The sequence below is a fragment of the Gadus macrocephalus genome, chromosome 11 (assembly GCF_031168955.1).
Source record: "Gadus macrocephalus chromosome 11, ASM3116895v1".
Classification (NCBI taxonomy): Eukaryota; Metazoa; Chordata; class Actinopteri; order Gadiformes; family Gadidae; genus Gadus; species Gadus macrocephalus.
The window spans coordinates 22,169,029-22,191,399 of record NC_082392.1 but is presented as its reverse complement, the minus strand read 5'-3'; the positions used below and the strand labels follow the sequence as shown (position 1 = coordinate 22,191,399).

Here is a 22,371-nt window from a genome sequence, read left to right as displayed (position 1 = left end):
GAGGAGGAGGAGGAGGAGGAGGAGGAGGAGGAGGAGGAGCAGAGGGGTGGCGAAAGAAGTAGAAAGAGTTTGCCCAAAGAGAAGCAGTATGTATTTGCAATTTGTTGAAATCATTAGCCCTGATGGAGCCACATGTTTGATGGCAGAGATAAGGAAAGTAGGAGGTGAAGATGGGAGCAAGGAGGAGCAGTATGGGAAAAAAGGTCAGAGGGAGGAGGAGTAGGCAGGTGCACATATCTTTGTCTTATGAACCCTGGGGTTGTTTTGGCACGTATTGTGTGTGTCATGTACGTAGGTGTTATTTACTCTAAGTACTCTGCCTCTCTGGGACTGTGGTGCATGGCTACGGGCCGAGGTGGATGTGTTCCCAGGTGTGTTTGCTCTGGTCAGGTCTGTAGCGGGTGTGTTACTATACAGGAGCATGTGGAATGCAGGAACACGTTTGGCTGTCTGTGTACGATGAGGAGTTCAGCAGGTCAGGTGTGGCGCGGCGTGGCGGGTGAACATGTTCTCCTGGCAGGAACACAGTACTGGGAAGCAGTGGGGGGGGATAGCAGTCAACTATCTACTGCTGCTTTCTGCACACTCAGGGGGACTAGATGTTACACCATCAGCCCTTTTGGCTCTTCTCCCCTGGGGGAGGGGGAAACCCAATAGGTTCAGGGTTCAATCCCCACTGTCCCTGTTCTGAACTCCTCTCAAACCCCTACATGTTCCTTTAACTTGTGTGTCTGCACTTAATGCCGATGTGATATAAACTGTAGAAAGTTCAGTGAGCAATGGCATAAATCTGTTAAACAACACTGAATACCAACGGTCCGACTCTAATCCCTCAGCCGATCAATCATATGCTTGTTTAAATCTACTGACGTCTGCTCCGTGTGCAGGACCTGTGCCATTCTGTGACTATGAGCAACATCTTTGGTTTTCGTGCACATTCCCCAGATATATGTATGTATCTTTGGTATCCTAACTATCCTACTAGGCCTGTAGAAACCATCGCTGGCCAATGGATGCGATCATTGTTGGTCTCTGTGGAGCCCCTTGCTCTCTCAAGTCAGGCTGAATCTATAATCCTGATAATCAGATTTCCTTACCCCTCACATCTTGTCAGATCCCACTCAACTCACAGGCTCCCGTGCGGAGTGCGCTCGGCGAGGCTCACCTCAAGTCGGACCGTCTTGGCATCAGTCTCTTCTTTCCGCTGAAGTACGCTTCAAAGTCCTCGGTTTGCAGTCTGTGGGCGTAGTCTATATAGCCCGAGACTTCCTGCACGCCAGCGTTTCGGTCCCTTATGAAAATAATGGACTGTGAAAAAAGCAGAGAAGATAGTAATTCTATCATAATGTTATATGATGATGAAATACTATTCGGTGAATAGTAATACCAGCACTGGCCCGAGAGGAGGCTGTCCTATCATGATAACAGCAACATGTCAGGGAAGGATTGCAAACCTATCTACTAAGAAATATACAGCTCTACACTCAACAGAAATGAACTCTGAAGGTTTCAGACCAAAACTAGAGAACCAGAACTTCAAGAAATGGACCCCTCTCCGTCTCTGTCTTTCTCTCTCTCGACATCAGGGGCCATCTTGAAAATGCATTGTCAGGTGCAACTGGGGAGGGAGAAGGTATGTGTGTGTGTGTGTGTGTGTGTGTGTGTGTGTGTGTGTGTGTGTGTGTGTGTGTGTGTGTGTGTGTGTGTGTGTGTGTGTGTGTGTGTGTGTGTGCGTGTGCGTGTGTGTGTGTGTGGGTGTGTGTGTGTCTGTGAAAGGCATGGTGTTTTCAGTGTAGGGCCTCAACAAAATATGTTTCTAACCACTGTCCTTTTAACTGGTTTTCTCTGTGTGCCAGGACTGACACACCCTATAATTAGAAACTCAAACTGCATCTTTTGATAATTTCCCAGCTTCCCATTTCCAGTTGCGAGAGGAAGGTTGGAGCCCGGTGGTTTAGAATTGTGGGAGAATTCATTATTATACTGGTGTGATATATGATTTATTATTATGATATAATAATAATTATATAATGATGCATAACATGCCTTGTTATGATATGATGTCATATGACACAGTGTACTGTGATTTGTAGTTTGATATGCTCCGATGTTGATTTTCTTAATCAAAATATCCTAAACCTAAAGCACATGGCTGTGGTGCCAAAGATGCACAATAAATGGAGAATGTACACGGACACAGCAGACTTGAGTCCTGTATGAAGTTGGCGAGAAAATTATAAAAGCCCTGCTACATTGGCGCTACATTTTTTTTTTTTTTCGGTCGTGCTACAAACACGTACCAAGGTTTATTTTTGTCAACATAGATTTAACAAACCCAGGAGCAGGTGCCACCCTATTGGACACACTGCTCAGCCAATAGGTGAGCAGCTAAGCCCCAGGGGGCGGAGCCGGTCAACTTAACCTCTGGAATTTTCTGAGAGGCTGCCAGTAAAGCCATTCCCACAAAATAAGTGGCTTGAGCCCACACACTTTAAATTACAGAGCACCACCGATCAAAAAATGCTATCCTGCTTTTCGCAATTGGCGTTTTAGAAATTATATTAAAACCTCTTTAGTTGGGTACTACATATAGCCATGGTGCTGTTACCAAACTTAAAAAATGAAGAAATGCAGAAGAAAAGTTTCCCTTGGGTGAGGGTAGAGCAGACACAAGGTGTTTTACCGTCTGGGTTTAAAATGTCTGGCTGGTGGATAGCATCTCCTCCCACAGCAGTAGCTGATACTACAGACTGGACCAAAACCAGAACAGTGAACAAACACAGGCAAGTGTTCTACACACTGACCCAAACCAAGCTAGTGTTCTACACACTGACCCAAACCAAGCTAGTGTTCTCCACACTGAACCGAACCCAGGCTAGTGTTCTACACAATGACCCAAACCAAGCTAGTGTTCTACACACTGACCCAAACCAAGCTAGCGTTCTCCACACTGAACTAAAAACGAGGCTAGTGTTCTACACACTGAACCAAACCAAGCTAGTGTTCTACACAATGACCCAAACCAAGCTATTTGTTCTCCACATTGACCCAAACCGAGCTAGTGTTCTCCACACTGACCCAAACCAAGCTAGTGTTCTCCACACTGACCCAAACCAAGCTACTGTTCTACACACTGAACCAAACCGATGCTAGAGTTCTACACACTGAACCAAACACAGGCTAGTGTTCTACACACTGAAACCAAACCAGGCTTACTTTCTACACACTGACCTAAACAAGGCTGAAGGTTTCTCACACCGAATCGGACTAGGCTAGTGTTTTAAACACTGAACCCAAACAAGCTAGAGCTTCTACATACTGAACCAGACCAGGCTAAAGGTTCTACCCACAGAACCAGACTAGGCTAGTGTAGAGAAAGAGGGAAATCAGTTCGGAGTTCTAATTCAGGCAGGAATTACGGGTTTAGAATAGCAGCGTGTGGTTAAAGACGTCTCCGCTACAAGCTCAGGACACCAAAGTGACCAAGCAAACCAGACTCATTCTAGAGCCACTTCCCACATTCCACTGGTTTCTAAATTACCAGTTGGGAGGAGACGTTTATATATAATATATATCACACACACACACACACACACACACACACACACACACACACACACACACACACACACACACACACACACACACACACACACACACACACACACACACACACACACACACACACACACACACACACTATCTTCAGAAAACACCCGTAGGCCCACCTCCTACTAGGATGTACAATGAAGTGACTTGTTGGTGAGGGATACTTAGTTTGTCTGGGGGGTTAAATTGGTCTGTGAGGGTTGAGTCATTTTGGGAGGGTTAGTTGGTGTGGGGGGTTAGTTTGTGTGAGAGGGTTAGTTGGTCCAAGGAGTTTAGTGGGTCTGGGAGGGCAAAATAATCTGGGAGGGTTAGTATGTCTCAGGGGATTAGTGGGTCTAGGAGGGTTAGAGGATCTAAGGGGTTAGTAGGTCTCAGGGGTTTAGACAGTAATTAGGGGGTTTAATTGTTCTGGAGGATAAGTTGGTCTGTGGGGTTTTAGTTGTTCTGGGCTTGATTGTAGTTTTAGGGTGTGTAGTTGGACTGGGATGGTTAGTTGGACCATGGTATTAAGTTGGTCTGGGCGTATCAGTTGTTCTAGTGGGGTTTGTTGGTCTGGGATAGTTAGTGTTTGGAGGGGGTTTAGTTGGTCTTGGTAAATAAGTTGTTCTGGGGTGTTAAGTTGGTCTGGGATGGTTAGTTGGTCTGGGAGAGTTAGTTGGTCTAGAGGGCTCAGTTGGTTTAGGGGGTTAAATTGGTTTGGAAGGGTTAGTTGGTCTAGGAGGTTCAGTTGGTATGGGAGGGCTATTTGTTCTAGGAGGGTTAGTTAGACTAGGGGGTCAGTTGGTCTATGAGAATAAGTTGGTCTTGGAGGGTTAGTTGGTCTAGGCGGTAAATTCGACACGGAGGGTTAGCTGGTCTGGTCTTTGAGGTTTTGTTGGTCTGTGGTCTATATTTTTGTTAATTGGTCTAATTAGTTGTTTTCTTCACATGAATTAGTTCTGTTATAGGAACTAAAAGGATCAAGTAGAATTGGTTTGCGGGGATAAAGCTAGCAGACTATTTGAATACACAAGCAGCCAAACTGCTCCCATATCTCAACTTAATCTTCTTATTTATTTTTCATGATAACATCTTAGATAAGGACTTGAAAGGCCACAGGGTGGAACTTCATTTTCTCTCAAAATGTTTAGAGATGGCTTGAACCAAGAGGAACACAACTATTAGCTGTGTGTTCAAAGAGACCATGCGTCTTTACAACAATATCTCTGAAAACCGGAGGACCATTTCTCAGCTGCTTGATGCATGTGTTAGAAAAGAACGCTACACCAGCAACTGGAAAGCAATTTTTTGAGAATGAAAAAAAGGCTCGCCTTGGATTGTATTAAAAAAAATATATGCATTATATTTGAATTCTGGTTAAATAAAACAAACCTATCTCAAATCAATAAGACTATTTAGTCACAACATTAATAATGGCCAGGTATAAACCTAAAAATAAGGTGCAAAAAGGTGAATTAGAGGGTAAACAAGCATTTATACTAGTTGCACATGCAGCCCTAGTTGTGTGTTTTGGTGTGGTTGCCCTCTAATGGGCTGATGTCTGTTTACTCTGGTGAACAAGACATAGAGAACAGGTGCTGTGTTTAGGCCTGTCGCGATAAGCAATAAATCAATTATTGCGTGATAAATTAAAATGAGTGATAATCTTTTGCCTGCCGCAATAGTTTCCATTCATACTTTTTATTTTAAATCATTGCTTTATTGGCCAAATCTGAGAAGCAATCTATTCCATAAACAGAAATATTACAGGCCTTTATTACATGGGTCTTCTCCATGCCGTGGAACGCTCCGTTCACTTGCATAGATAGTAGTCCGGTAACTTGTCAACTCCAGCGACTTCGGTTGCTAAGCAACGTCAACTTCTTTGGCAGACTATTTCTCTGCTGATCAACACTACTAATGCTGGTAACGAATAAATTGTAAAAAGACACACCATGTGAAGTTTTTTTTTCGTTTTGGCAAGTAGCTGTGTAATAAGCGGGATAATGTATAGAACGTCACCGGTCATTATCGAAAATAAGCCCCTTCAGGGCGAAGCAAGTCCTGTTCGCACTGTTGGGGCTTATTTTCCCGATAATGACCGGCGTTCTATACATTATACATATTTATATATATTATATATATTTAGCAGAGTAGGCCTAAGTAACAAATGTCAGTTTGAAATCGGGCTCGGGCTCATAATTACAGGACACAACGAGTAACCCCCCTAATAGACTGAGTCCATTTTATTCATTGTTTTTGGTTGTTTTTTTAATTTATTCTGGATATTCTAAATGTCTTCCAGACGTCCAGTTCCAGTGTTCTTTAAAAAATAAAAGTTTATTGATCTTCGAAAGGGTGTACTTGCATTATTATGCCATTATCATTATATTAGTTGAAAAACAGCAATATTATCGCTTATCGCAATCATTTCTGGGGCAATTGATCGCCCAGAAAAATGTGTTATTGTGAGAGGCTTAGCTGTGTCACCACATTCCCCCCAGACAAAGGCACAGGTGTGTGCGTAGAAAATAGAAAGTATTCCTTCCACAATCTCTCTTTAGGAAGACAGAATAGAGGGTGATACTGTAAGGATTGTGTTGAAGGGGAAACATCACACGCCCCTTCTATCTAATAGGACAGAGTACTGCAAAAAATCTCGGACCAATGGTGTCAAGAGTAAAGTTTTGCAGCATTAATTCAGTGGAAACAGAGGTGATACGTGCAGGCTGTGATCTTTCACAATGAACCTATGAGGCAGTACTTGGCAGTAGATTTGTTAAGATGTGACAGGAGATGTGATGAGCAATGTTAAGAGAGATGTTGTGAGAGATCCATAAGAGATCCAATGAGAGGTATCAGAGATGTGATGACAGATTTTATAAGGGACTCAATGAGAGATGTGATGAGATGTGGTGAGAGAGATGTGATGAGAGATGCGATGAGCAATGTGAGGATAGATGTGATGAGAGATGTGTTTAGGGAAAATTTAATGAGCGATTTGATTAGGGATGATATGAGAGATTTAATGAGAGATCCAATGAGAGATGTGATGAGGGATGTGATAAATAAAATGAGGTGGATGTGATGAAAGATGAGTAAGATGTGAGGGGAGCTGTGATTATAGATGCGACGAGAGATGTGATGAGAATCTGAATATAAAACAGAAATACTTGACCCTAACCCATTCCAGAACAAAATATATATATATGCATAGACAATTTTAAGAACAATTAAAATAAGAATAAGTATGCCCCAAATCTGTGCATTATATTTACGACCAAAATATCATGACAATAATAAAACAATCGTACAGTATATAAAAACAGTGTAAATGTACTGAGATATACTGAGACATAGGGCCCCATCTTGCATCCGGCGCAATTGACTTTCTACACTGACGCATGTGTCGTTGCTAGTTTGCAACTGGCGCAGAGTTATTTTCCCTCCACTGCCACGCGTCGGTAAATTAGGGAATGATCTTGCGCCCCAAGGGGAGGTTCGGCGAAAGGAGGAGCCGTGTTCTGGCACAAACGTTCCCGGGTGCTATTATGCAGTTTCAGAAAACAATTCCGCCACAAACCAAGAAATACCTGGTTTAAAGTCAGTGGCGCGTTGTTCAGATGCTATTTTAAGGGCGCATGCATAATGTTGCTTGTGCACCTCGCACATTCACTTTGCTTCGCTCATCTACCTAGCCACACATTCTTGGTAAATTATTTGGGAAAGAACAGCTGATACAGTGGTAATAAGTTGTACTTTTAAATCAATGCATCTGCAAACACCGTACAGCAAACACATATTTTCTTGACACCAGAGGTGTCAAAAGTATTCACATTCATTACTCAAGTAGAAGTATAGATACTAGCGTTTAAAAATACCATGGGTGCCATGGATCGCGTATAAACCAATAAGGTGTCAGAATGGCTACACAATGCAACGCAACACAACACAACGCTACACAATGCAACGCAACGCAACACAACACAACGCTACACAATGCAACGCAACACAACACAACACAACGCTACACAATGCAACGCAACACAACACAACGCTACACAATGCAACGCTACACAATGCAACGCAACACAACACAACGCTACACAACACAACGCTACACAATGCAACGCAACACAACACAACGCTACACAATGCAACGCTACACAATGCAACGCAACACAACACAACGCTACACAACACAACGCGCTCAGCCTCCGGGTCAACAGCTGCAATGTTTCTATTCTCATCCAACCAATCAAATTCACTCTATCCGATGGCGCAAATTATCTGGATAGGTTTTTTTGAACACCGGCGGAATAAAAACAAGCCGAAATTAAATGGGAGTAACGAGGCCATTTTTAAAAAGTAAGGAGTAGAAAGTACAGATAAGTGCGTGAAAATGTAAGAAGTAGAAGTTAAAAAGTAGCCTGAAAAATAATTACTCCAGTAAAGTTTCTACTTAAGTAAGGTAACGAAGTATTTGTACTTAGTTACTTGACAGCTCTGCTTGACACAGACATCGTGTACAAGCCCATAACTTCTAGGATTGATGAGTATTTCATCGTGAGAAAACATTGTTTTACCGCAAGTGTTAAAAAGAAAGAATGAATGCGGGTGCGCGTGTGTGTATGTGTAAAAGAATGAATGAATGCGGGCGCACGTGCGTGCGTCCATCTGTTTAAACACACGCAAACTAAATACATAACGCATAATACGGTCCATGGCAATGTATATTAACGGGTGGACACATGCATATTAGGAACACAAGTCGTTAACGATATTGCATACAATACTGGTACGAAACGATGTTTGTTAATGTATTGCGTATATTATTAAATAGAACCACAAATACATAGTATTTCTGAAGTTGTGGAAGAAAACGCTATTCCATGTGTGAATTAGGCCATATCATTTGGCCATAAACTGAGCCATTTGAAATGAAGTTCATGTGGTCATGCATTTGTCTCTTCGGAGACTGCAAACGCGCTGTCAAAATATAAACTTGTCAGATTCAAATGCGCTCATGGCTCTTAAAGGTGATGGGAGATGGCACTCTCATTGGTTTATTGCACGTTATGCCCAAACCGGTTAATTAGGCTACTTCAGACCAACCCTTTTTTAGATTATTGCCGGGCGCAAGAGTCATTTATCCGCCGGTAAAATAGCAACATCGCCATAGAACCGCCCACAAAGCTACCTGCGTTTGGCGCTTCTCCCATGCGTTTCAGACCGTTAAAATAGGGCCCATAGGATCTATAGATCTTTTAAAATTCAACAATTGTATCAATAAGAATATTAGGTGTTGAAATGTACAGTATGACGAAGTATAAGTGTTAGTGCGAGAGTATACATTAGTATTGCACAGTTGAGGTATTGAATTATTGCAATAAAACATTAAGTTAAGAAAAGTGTTGAAAATATACGCCATCTAATCATGCATAAATGATGGCGTTGTGGCTGCTAACATGGGTGAAATAATTCCAGGGTAGGGTATTGGTATTGAGTTAAAGGTGGCCTGGCCACAGGCAAGAATGACTTAATCGGTAGAACGAGAGATATGATGAGAGATTTGAGGTGAGGGGGTGAGATGAGGTTGGAAAGATATAATGAGAGAGAGTTGGCTGTGGGATGTGATGAAAGCAATTTGATGTGAGGTGCAATGAGCGACATGTGATGAAAGCGATGTTATCTGAAATGCAATGTAAGAGATGTGATGAGAGTTGAGATGAGAGATATGTAGAAAGAGATGTGAGACGTGATGAGAGAGATGTGATGTGGGATGGGATGAAAGAGATGTGTTATAAGATGTGATGAGAGAGAGATGTGGTATGGGATAGAGCTGTCGTTTTACTCTGTATAGTAGGTGATAGTGTCTGAGTGGGATGGACATTTTTTGGCTCTTCATTCTGTCAGAAATGGTCAAACCTCTATATTACTAACATCTATTCACTCACGTATCTATATATACAGATACACCATAACATGTCATCGTAGGGAGTCGGGAGAGTCTCCCAGTAGAAAACATCAGGTATGTGCCTGCGAGCCAGCAAGGCGTGCTTGTGTAAGTAGTTAATCTGCAATGCCCCTAAACCTCAGTTTGAGCTAATCTCAAAGTATTCATAGTGTCCTTTTGTAGGGAACAATGTGGGCGTGTGCTGGGGAGAATAGGGGTCCCTCGCACACCTTAAAAGACCAGACTATCATGCTCTTTGTCAGCCTAGGATCTGCGTTGAGGGCCGGTATAACCAGAGGTTAACTCTTCTGACCTGGGGCAATCTCTCGCAGTGCTATTAGGGCATCTCAACTGAGTGACAGGAGCTTAGAAAGCATGTTCACTACAAACATGGCTGCTAAACTTGTCAGTGGAACCATCTCCACACATATCCAGTTAGCTGACTGAGAAAAAGGTCTTTGCTCCAGCATCGATGATATCAATTTTAATAATAATAATTACATCTTGAAAGGATCTTACTAGCGAAACACATGTACAGCTTAATACTAGGTGTAGGGTTAAATATGCGGGCCATTTCCATCCTTCAAATCACTTCATAAAAACAACCATGTATACTTGATCACATGTCCCAGCTGTCAGCGGGCGGCTGGTGTGAGAGAAGGAAACGCTTGTTCAAGGCTAGTAGTAGTAGTTGTAGTGGTTTCCCCATCTCCCCAGTATTGTGTAGTGAGGTGGTCATTGGTAGGAGAGTGGGGGGTCTGGGGGTGGGCGTGGCTAAGCCCAGCCCCTCTTTGCTAGGGGATATGTTTATTTAGATAGCCTCATATTATTTTGCGTTTACTTTGGCCAAAGGTTAAAACGTTATTTGCCTGGGTGAACTCACTCTTAACATGGCTTTAAGTTCCAGCAAAATCCTTTCCTTAACCAAGCATTGAGGGAGAACTGCACCAATCAGGAGCGGGAGGCCTGGTGGTCTTGTTTACCTCAGACACTGTAAACATGGAGGTGAAAGATCATACATCATCAACATTTCGTGCATATTATATCAAAGGAAGAGGACATCGGAAAGCAGCAACATGTTTAAAATGGCAACTTCATTTCAACACACTGTGCCCCACATCTATGTGTGTTTGATGAGAAACATGTGGTCGTGGAGGTCAGACCAGCCTGGGCTACGCACAATCATTTGTGACATTGAATATGAAGCAGTGTTTATTGCTAAGCGTCGACATATGCTGCGATATTTTCAGGCAGTTCCATTTGTCTCAAGACAATTCAATGATACAATTTTAAAATCTGTTTCTGTTACAATGGTTTTGTTAAAGGTCCCATGGCATGCTAATTTATGGATGCTTTAATAGAGATATTGTGGGCCCCTACAACACAGTATTTGAAGACGTTCCCGATATTCAGCCGTGCAGAATTACAGCCACTACGAGCCAGTCTCACATTGAGCTTTCCCCAAACGCGCCGTTTCAGTGTCTGTAGCTTTAATACAAATGAGGAGGAGAGAGGCGGGTCAAGGAGATGGGTGGGGGTGTGTACCTGAGCAGCTTGCGGCCATGGTACCATACACTTTATTTACAGTGGATGTATCGCAATGGGGAGGCGCACACAGCCTTTGGCCATGTTCTATAAATATTCTAGAACACTCCGGGTGCTCCAGCGGGAGTGCTGGAGCTCTATATCTAAATAATATCATATTATACATAGATATCTATATCATATAATATACATTATCACGGCCGAAAGCTGTGTGCGCCTCCAGACGATATTATGAATCTCAAACCACTGCGTCGGGTTCTCCGACGTCTTCCACGTCCACATCAATCTGAAGTAGACTGAACCACGACATGGAGGAAAATGGGATTGTTGCCCGCGATTGTTGACCGCGATTGTCTCCCGCGGGAGCCTTGCTGCCAAGGGACCACCACCTCGGCAGCGGGCAGCGCTTAGGTACCACCGCCTCCTGCAGCGGGCGGCGCCTCGCAGTCCCTCGGCAGCGGGCAGCGGGAGGCGGGGCTCAAGCAGGAGACAATCCCTTTCTCCTCCATGTCGTGGTTCATCTACTTCAGGGAGTCAAAGCCAAAGTTCCTTTCCCCCAATTCCTTCTCAACCATGGCTGAGATAACCCCAGCAACAGTCTCGTTGTGGAAATACCAGAGACGTCAAAGAACCGATGTGTTATGCGCCATAACACGTCGGTAGAAAAACAGCAGAACGGTTATCCAAATAACAAAGAAGTGTACAACACTTGCGTTACAGTGTGTGTAATCGCACACACACAAACACACACACACATGTGGCGCTCGCACGGTCATAGCTCATTGTCTCATTGGCGGGCCAAATTCTCTGGGCTGGCAAGGCAGAGAAAGGGGAGCTGGCATCTCCCCTTATGACGACACACAGGGAAAATCCCAAAACAGCGCGTCTGGGCTTTGCTTTTTCAAAGGCGAAGCAGAATGCCTAGTGCTCGTTTTACACCCAACAAAATTTCTAGTTACTGGGGGAGCATAAGTAGGCTAGGGGAATTCATATTAATGTTGGAAAACCTCAGAAAGTGAAATTTTCATGCCATGGGATCTTTAATCATTTATTTTTGGTGGTACATAACAGTCTTAACTCAAAAATATCAGAATAATAAAACATACATTTTCTAGTCATTAGCAAAGTTCAGTAACAATATTACAGCAATGATATTGGTCTAGTCTGATCTCTTGTCTAGTCAGGTTGGGTCTAGTCTGATCTCTAGTAAAGTTTAGTCTGGTCTGATCCCCAGTCTGGTGTAGTCTGGTCTGGTTTTGTCTGAGCTCTAGTCTATTCGGTCTTATCTCTGGGCTTGTCTAGTCTATTCTAGTCTGATCTCAAATCTAGTCTGGTGTGGTCTAGTCTGATTTCTAGTATACTCTAGTCTGGTCTGATCTCTAGTCTAGTCTGATCTCTAGTCTATTCTAGTAAAGTGTGGTCTAGTCTGAGCTATAGTCTAGTTAGGTCTGATCTGTAGTCTAGTCTAGTCTAATCTGGTGTGGTCTAGTCTGAGCTGTAGTCTAGTCTAGTCTAGTCTGGTCTAGTATGTTCCAGTCTAGTCTGAGCTGTAGTCTAGTCCGGTCTGATCTGAGGTCTAGTCTAGTCTGGTCTAGTTTGATCGAGTCTAGTCTGAGCTGTAGTCTAGTTTGGTCTGATCTGTAGTCTAATCTAGTCTAATCTGGTCTAGTCTAGTCTAATCTGGTCTGGTCTAGTTTTATCTGTAGTCTATAGGCTGGTCTAATCTATATTCTAGTCTAGTCTAATCCCTGTTTGATCGCTAGTCTCTGGTCTGGTCTGTCTAGTCAGGTTTTGCCTCCTCTCTACTCCTCTCTAGTCTGGTCTAGTCTAGTCTGGTCTAGTTTGGTCTAGTTTGGTCTGATATTTAGTCTGGTCTAGTTTGGTCTGATCGTTAGTCTAGTCTGATAGTATGGTCTAGTTTGGTCTGGTCTTTAGTCTGGTATAGTCTAGTCTAATCTAGTTTGGTCTGATCTTTAGTCTGGTCTAGTCTAGTCTGGTCTAGTTTGGTCTCCAGACGGCTCAGAGCTATGTAGGCACTAGGATGCCAAATCAAACAGGGGGACTTTAGCCAGCATATTTTGAGGCCCAGTCCTTTATCAAATTCCAGTTTCACCTCCTAGATGATAGTGTCTCTCTCTCTCCCGGTGGAAATTAGACAGGATCGTGTTTTGGCAGCAATGCACCAAAGAGGCTGCTCTTTAAAGACCATGGCAACCACTCACATTGACAGGCCAAGGAACCACTTTACTTACTGCAATAGCCTAGCATATTTAAGCAACAACATACGAGAGGATGTTGGCAAGGCTGTGATGCTGAAAAGGCATTTAGTGCACAGCTTTATATCAGCGGCCGGGACATAACAGGTGGATATTATTCTTAGATTGTTTTTAATATCATCATGATTAATATGATGGTAGCTCAAGATTTACCAAACAATATCATCATAATCATGTTATCATGTAGATATCAGATCAGATCTAACTATTATATAAAATAGTGATGTCTAGTATGGAGTTGTGTAGTAGAATATAGTAGAGCATATTATAGTAATGGCAAAGAGTTGTGGAGTATAGCCTATAGTTGTGTAGTATAGTGTTGTGTAATAATTACAGAATAGTGCTGCGTACTAGTATAATTTTTATTGCCAAGTAAGCTTTCATGTACAAGAATTTGCTTTGGTTTATGGACGTAGAGCTATAACCAAAAGAAAATGAAAGATGGAAGAACATATACGTCTTAAATCGATGACATTGTTTTGAAAAAGGTGTGCAGGTTTGCAAATGGCTAAAATGTTATGGGGAAATGGGGAGGGCCAGGGATTGGTTGGGGTGTAGATTATTGTGTAGCATAGTATATAGCATTAGCATACATATTAATGAGTTTGGTTCAACATAACATAGTATGATCACATTTTGTGATGGGAGTTCTATGAAAACTCAGACAGCAGACATAATATAACGGCCGGTTGCCCTTTAGGTCGTTCCATTATCATTAACACTGGCTGTACTCTCTGAGTCCTTCCCCCTCATTCTAAACACATCACTAACAAATCTCAAGACCCTCCTATCTGAGATGAGATAAATAAGTTACATATTCTATTTTAAACAAATAAGGGCGTGTATATTTTCACTCTTTGCCTTCCAACAAAGATCATCAAACTCAAATAACGTTATCAGTTTCAACACCTATATCAAATACAGCCCAATCTTTTGGCGTGAAGCTCTATCTCTATGGACTGTTTTCACGTGATGTGATATCAGCTAGCATGCTCCCCTGCTAGGCTATCAGTATATAACAAACTATTCTGAATATAAATTGCTCTACATCCTGTAATTAATGTACTACCCTTGATACCCTGGATATATATATATATATATACAGTATATATATATATATATATGGTTAGTAGTGAATAGAGCAGGTTGATTTATTTCCTTATTTAGCGTATATATATATATATATATATATATATATATATACGCTAAATAAGGAAATAAATCAACCTGCTCTATTCACTACTAACCGTTTATAGAAGGTAGATCTTTTTGGTGTCTTTTGGCCTGAGCCAAGTCTGCCCATGCATTCATTGGACATTACCGGAATCTCCCACAAGACTTGGCTATTGCTAAATCTAGCAAGCATTCATGTATTTGGGGGAGTGGCTTTGCAGGGAGCTGTGTGGTAGGATTATTTCGGTTGGACACCGAAAAAAATCGAGCTGACTCTGGCTGGTATCTCCAAATTGCCTACCCAAATGTGACTGTCTTGGAGTTGAAGAAACCACCTTTGAGATCCACAACAGAAAAAAGGTTGTCAAATTTGATTTCCAAAAGCTATGGTTAACCAATCCCAATAATATTTCATTTTTGGAAATTCATCAATCATAAAGCAAAGAAAGTAACTTGGTGTCTGTAGTTATGTGTGAAGGTGGTTAATAATCAAGATGATAGATGCTGAGTTACGACCAAGCCTTTATCCCTACCTCTGGAACATTCTGCAATTCAGTCCGGGTCATTCGATAGTGCTGCACGACTCTTGCCTTTCAAACGGACGGCCATCTTGCCCTGTTGCTTTGAAATTAAACTTGCCATTGTTGTTTATACTGGCCGTGTCAAGGACAAAGGGCTCGGGCAGAGACACACACACACACGGCCTGTAACGCAATAGGGGTGGGAATTCTGCTTTAATTTCAATGCTATACTTGATCTCTGGGCTGCATGACTGACCACCTTATTATCTATAGTGACAGGGGCTTATCAATACAGAAGTGGCTGGGCCACAGAACAAAGACAAGGCCTTCATGCAGGATATCCCCCCTGGGCATGGAACACCCAGCCCAGGCCAAGCGGCCACATAACCCTCAGACTGGCTAGGAGGCAGCAGCACAGCTGCACTGGAGGTGCGTGGATATCATCCACTATTATGATCACTAGTACAACTATGCAGCTTACATTCCTTGACACACAGCAACTCAAAAGCTGCAAAACAATACAGGATGTGAGAAATCAATAGAGCGCCTAGTAAAACCTTCTATCTTTATATGAAGAAGTTTATCTTCCGGGACCTTTTGATTTTGATTTGATTTAAAACATATTTAACAATAAATAATCAGAATCGTAAAGAGGAAATCCAATAATGACGTGTCCGAAAAGGAGTGGGCGGAAGTGAACAAGGCTCCTCCTCCGCTCGGCCATTTACAACAAACTTAATTTGGAGTAAACCATCATTACATTACGATGAATGAAATCAGTTAACCTATAAAAACTTTAGCCATGGGAATGAGCTACAAATTATAACCCTAGTTTATTTAACAAGACTATATATTAAAAAAGCAATAGTGTCTTTCAAAGACAACTAAAATCAACGAAAAAAATAATTAGATTCAAGAATTTGAATACATTTCAAATCATAATTAAAGAATGTCGTTTTGGCTAAATGACTCAGATATGTTGAATGGGGGAAGACGACGACATATACTATCCTACCAATTCTACTACACTACTTGGATTGTGACTCGGCCTCGTGCGATAGTGACACTTGGTTGTGACATCATCAGGGGTCTCTGACCCATCCGACAGGTGGGCAGAGTATGGTGGGACACCTTGGGTTTCACAGGTTAACCTCCAACAAAGGATCCCCCAGGCTCCCTGCGCAGGTGTGACCTGGATTTGATTCTTCTCAGCCAGCGTAAATACAGCCAGCACTGCCCAGGTGCACCTTTTGTTTGTGTGTCTTTTGGCAGCAAAGAGCATTTCGTAACCGCACTGTTTGAGAAGAAAGACACACAGAAGGTGAGTTACTGAGGCTAAGCTGATTACAGAGATAGTACAAGGCCGCAGCACACAACACACCACCACACTTTTTACCCTTCCCTCTTGTTTCCCCCAGGATACACAGACAACCACACACACTCATGGAAAGTAACGTCCACCCACCACCACACTTTTATTTTGCAATTAAAGGCTAACAGCTGTGCCTTCCTCTTAGATCCTGCATACATTCAGAATGAACGTGTGGTGTCTCTGTATCCTGGGGGAAACCGGAGGGAAGGAAATTCTGTGCACAAACGAAAGACTTTTTCATGAGAGCTGAGGTCTATCCATCTCTTTAGACAGAAAAACCTCAAACATCTTAACTGACTCATCTGAAGCTTAAAATACCAACTTCATAATGAATGATACAGTACATTACAGGTCATATGGTCTTTAATATCTATTAATCGGTTTTGCAGGAAGGTCAGAATGATGAAGTTGTTTGGGCTTCAATAATGATATAGCCTGACATAAACTGCAAAGCAATGATAATAAATGCACCAAAAATTACCCAGGGGAACCAAAGTATGTGGAAGAAAACCAGGACAGGACCTATAACTGACCCCTGTGGAACACCCCACGATTGAGGAAAAGACTCAAATACAATTGAAATAGAAATAAAAACTCACCAATAGCCACTGAAAACATCAAAACATAATTTATCAGAGAGGTAAGAGGAGAACCACAGCAGGGAAGTCCCTGATACGAAAGTATCATATTAATAGATTGTGTAAAATGCTGCAATTAGATTGAGCGTTACCAGGATGGAAAGTTCTCCATCATTAGAAAACTTAGTATACTTTAAATCAAAATACAAAACAGCTTCAGCCTCAAATTCCACCTACAATTTAGCATATTTAGCTTACAACTGCAGCAAGTAAGCGACACAACCAGGTGTCTGCAAGATAAATGCAAGTTTGTGACATGGTTGTAACAGGTCCCTCAAATCAAAGGCACAACTGCAACACGGCTTTCCATATACAGTAAATGATGCGGATCACTTATTGGTGAATGGACAAGCGGGGCTGCATGCCCAACCTGATGCAGCTGTTCCCAGCAACAGTTATCTAGCTTAAATGTTGATTCTAATAAATGTTGAACAAAGTGTTGCTCTCCTTTCAAGAAGTTATTTACACTCCAATACTATTCAAAAAGTAAAAGGTGTAATGATGAAATAACCTTTTTTATTAGTTATCAATCACCCACAGATTTTCGCATCATACATTGTTGGCAGTGTTTGATACATTGCCATCTAGTGTACATTTGGTGTACTGACACCTTGTTTTGTAGGTTTTGCAGACATGAATTTAACACTTATCTGCAATATTTTTGCACTCAGTGTGTGCGAATGAGTAGGACAATCAAACAGAAGAAGAACAGAAAAATATTCTGATGAATGTCATGGTTTTGCTAACCTGTTTAAAGATAACTTGTTACCATGCTTCAAAGCAGCATGCCATTAAGTGCTCCAATGTGGGGTATTTTTCCAACATAGTGGGAGTTGACAGAAAATAAAGGTATTCCAGCAGAGGAAGCAAGTTAGCCAAGGAATGTCGCGTGTCAGATGATATATAATAAGGATGATTCCACATCTTTTCTCATTCATTGTTCCATAATCTATGCCCCATATAGAGGTATTTGTTATAGAGTGAATATGTAAAATAAATGTATAACATGTGCAGAGCATATCATTTGAATTATTGATTGCTGGACATCTGATAAAATGTTACACGCCTGTTCACATTAAAAGCGCCTGGCTACTGTCCTTCCACTTCAGCTCAACTGTTCACATTAGACATTTCTTCTTACATAGTATGCAAAATTATTAACGCAAAACTGGGTTGCATGGAGTTAATTAATATTATCCAGTTCAACAGCTTTCACTTATGAACATAGATGGCTGGTCTTTTACAGTTTTTGGTCAAATGATAAATATAATTTCAATCGTCTGTTTTCATAAAAATTCTGGTGGTGGATTTCGACTTTGTCCTTGCCATAGTTAACCAGTGTATCATCCTACAACTGGCATGGCTTGTGAAAACATAACGATGTTGAGCAAATTGTGCTCACTTGCTTTTGATTTTTTTTTTGTGGATTTTAATCAAGCAGAGTCTGTAATTATTTGTAGCAGCTAGATAGTCACACTCATTTTTCAAACAACATTATTATATAATAGTAATCATAACAAATATTCAAAATAAAATATAAAATATTATAATAATAGCAATAGTATTAATAGTAATATTATTATTAATAATAATAATAATAATAATAATGATGATGAATAGATTTTACTCACAGTCAATATTCCATTGCGATTGTTCTCCTCTCTCTCTGCCAGAGCTTTCAGGAAATTGTCTTTCAGTTCTTTTCCTGCACTTGCCAGTGTCCTGGAAAATACAAGACCGTATTTTTTCATATAGTCTTTGAGTTTGAAGTCTTTATAGACAACCCATAGAATTATTTTACAATCTCTGCTCTATGAAAATAAACAATTTGAATGTCTCCCAAAAATACAATACGGTGGGTAAAGAAGCCAGTACTTCAAATTCGGGAGGACTATAAGAATCAAGAACACTTGGGACTTGAAAGGTTTGGATGGAAGTTGGTCAACACTGGGGTTATAGAGAACATTGTACAATATCTACTCTCCAGATCATACAGCTTCTCAAACATGATCCAAGGTGTTTTCTAACTATTCGCTGGCGGTCCGATGTGTCAGATGAACGGTATCAGGATGAAATGATAGATCATATTATGACAGCATTCTACTCCCAGACTTCAGCGTCTCTATGGAAACATGGTTTTGGGGCTTGCTGGAAATCTGTACACCTGACAAAACATGAGCTAAAGCCAACAGCACCAAAGGCCCTCGGCAAGAGTTAACAACGGGCAAACAATCCGTCAGGTCAATAGAGATAGTGAATATACAGTACTGACATCGGCAGTAAACATGCCAATAAAAAAGTAAAAAGACAGTAAACATGTTTACATGGACAGTAAACATGGCCACATGAATATGTTAAAGACTGTTATTTAGACATATAGATATGTACATCTAGAGATGTATGGTTAATCGTTTGGGATCTGATCTGATCATGCCAATATGATAGGAAAGGAAATGTGAAATCCAATTATGGATTACTTTAAAAAATCCATTTCCTTATTCCAAAACAGTATCAGCTGTTGAGGCAGTAGCAAAGTGAATGATAATAAACAGATTTTTTTCTGTTTTCTGTCAGGCATTGTTGGTTCAATAGTGTAGATATGAGCAAGGGGAAAAGGTCATGCTTATTGTCAGTTAAAATATCTTTTATCAACTTTGATTTCCCTTTGAATGCATGTAGCACATGGCTCGCTGTAGGATGTTCATCAGTAAATCAGGAAAATAGGCCACATATTATACTTAACATATAAGTATTCTTAATACATCTCTACTATATGTCAGCTGAGCGGAGAGGTGGAGGAAGGAGGTTTAACACGAGGCAGGGGTATCTGGAATGTGATGCCAAACAGATGTTCCCCAGAAACGTCACGTTTTAATTAGTCTCTCCACATTCCTTGTCATAGAAAAGCCTTATGGTGGGATTGACATCAAATGGACTTTTTAACTGTGAAATGAAAGGCGAACCGTCATGCCGCTCTGCTATTGTCTAATATAAAAAAGTGGATGAGTTGATCACTACGATTTTGTTTTGTACACAATATGCATTCGAAGCAGTACTATTTTAGGAAGTAGCAGAGGCTGATGATTTTCCCAAGAACTGAGTTTTAGCATGAGCCTCAGTTGGTTATGAACAAAGATTCGTATCATTTCACATGGTTGGAATTGGAAACACACAATAAATCCACCTTCCAAGCGCATAGTTGGTTAAAATAACAGGCATATTGTCTTCTCAAAAATTAGTTCACAACATCCAATTTTCAAACAATGCGACATGGAGACATAAAAAACAATTTCTGATTCTCCATTTGTCAAACAGTGAGGTTCGGTCCCAATCTTTTAGTAAAGAACACTAATGCACCACAGCCATACATTACCTTCCTGAGGCAGATTAAGGTCTTTGTGTTGATAGCTAGAGCTGTTAACCTGCTTACTATCAAGAGGCTGATTTGAACCAGTGACCAAGTAGACACACGCTACTTTATATTTTCCCTCCTAATGAAATCAATGTATCCGTTTCACACCTGCTATGGGGGTGTAATTCTTACCATGTCATTTTCACTGTAGTGTGAAAGGGTCAGGGTTAGACTGAACTCACACACAGAGTGCAGATTCAACTGGCAAACATGTTTAAAACAGCAAGTATTTTGGCTCTGTGCCATGCTTTAAATTACAATAATAGGGAACTGGATCTGAATGTGAAAATATACCAGTTCCAATGTTATTTATACTGCTCCTTTGGCCTGTGCCCCATAATGAAAGTCTTAGAGGAATCCCACTGCGGGAAAACTGCCGGGGCAGCACATATTTGCGGAGCTGGGGGCTGAGGATGGAGGGCTGGGGGAGGGAGGGCTGGGTGGTGTTGGGGGTAGACGAGGGGAGGGCTTGGTGGTGCTAGGGGGAGGGGTGTTGGGGTGGGGCTGTGAGGGCTGAGTGATGGGCTGAGTGGTGGTGGGGTTGCTGTGAGTGAAGGACAGCTGCAGGATGCTGGGGGGGGGGGGGGGGGGGGGGATAGGCCTAAAGTAAACACAGGTGTTCAGGAGGCAAGTGATCAGTAGCTGAGGAAACCCAATGTCACGCTCTCAGGCCCAGGAACACCTCCACTACTACCTAACCAATACAACCCTAACCCTAACAGACTGCTCCCTTCATTCCATTTATATCTTATCAACAAAAACAAGAGTCTGGCTATTACATCTGGGCTTATTAGTGACCAATGAGGCGATGTGAGGCTCTGTTTCCTCACATAGTCTTGTGTTTGTCTTGTGGTCGGGGCAGGTGGGCTTGAGGTTTCTAGAGAAATGAAGGGTAATGGCTATCAGCTGGGCTTATTAGCATCTCCATTAACAAGATTAACGTTCTGTTTCAGCTAAACCCTGCCGCTGAAATTCTACATATGAGCTTTCCGGAGGGCGCAGGGCCGTTCTCTGAGTGCTAAAGCCACTTTGAGTGTGTGATGCGTTGGCCTGCTTTGCTGGGGGTGAGCTGAGCAGGGAGCTATCCACTGTGTTTATAGACATATAAACAAAGAATTACAGGGAGGCCTCCTTCCTTCACTTTGGCCCCTAAAATGATGCTCTAAACCATTTATATAGCAAATGGTTTCCAAGTGTCCCTGAGGATAGTCAGACTGTAGTCTGTTCACTGCATGCTATATTTCAGAATATAGACTGGTCCACTCGCGGGATTGGGGGACGTGCTTTACACAGAACTGTGTTGGGAAAGACACACTGTCTGTATACCTGGTGGCTAAGACCTCATAGATGGCTGAAGGCTAACTGCCCACTCAAAGATGGCTAGCTGCTAGCTCACGTTTGGCTTACTGCAAGCTGCTAGCTCACAGACGGCTAGCCATGCCATAGGGCGTAGGGACAATCCCTTTCACAAACAAGGTGGCCTGTTGAACCGGGGCCTGCCCGTAATTACGACACCTCATTGTTCCGACGTCTCAATGGTCCGAAATATTTCCCATTGGATCGACATGCCACTATGCCGACGGTTCAATGTTACGAAAACGGAACCCATTGGTCCGAAGGGCAGTTTGTCCGAATTTTCAAAAAGGAGGCGCATTAGGCCGACGGTTCAATATGCCGAATAGGCCTGCATAAAGAGTTTCATACCTCGCTCTCTCTCTCTCTCTCTTTTGTCACTTTGCTCTCCAATATTGAGAGAGAGAGAGAGAGAGAGAGAGAGAGAGAGAGAGAGAGAGAGAGAGAGAGAGAGAGAGAGAGAGGTATAAAACTCTTTATATGTAGGCCTATTCGGCCTATAATGCGCCTCTTGTTTGACATATCGGACAGACGGCC

At 41.9% G+C, this 22,371-nt stretch overlaps 1 protein-coding gene across 2 annotated transcripts in view; it reads right to left on the bottom strand.

The window, feature by feature from the left end:
• cfap299 (cilia and flagella associated protein 299) overlaps positions 1-22,371 on the bottom strand; it is a 42,045-nt gene that overhangs the window by 5,478 nt on the left and 14,196 nt on the right. For both annotated transcript variants that reach the window (XM_060065913.1, XM_060065912.1), the window contains exons 3-4: positions 18,701-18,791; positions 1,166-1,308 (exon numbers count right to left, since the gene is read on the bottom strand). In XM_060065913.1, the coding sequence (XP_059921896.1) occupies positions 1,166-1,308; positions 18,701-18,791 (234 nt within the window). The remainder of the gene's footprint in view (positions 1-1,165; positions 1,309-18,700; positions 18,792-22,371) is intronic.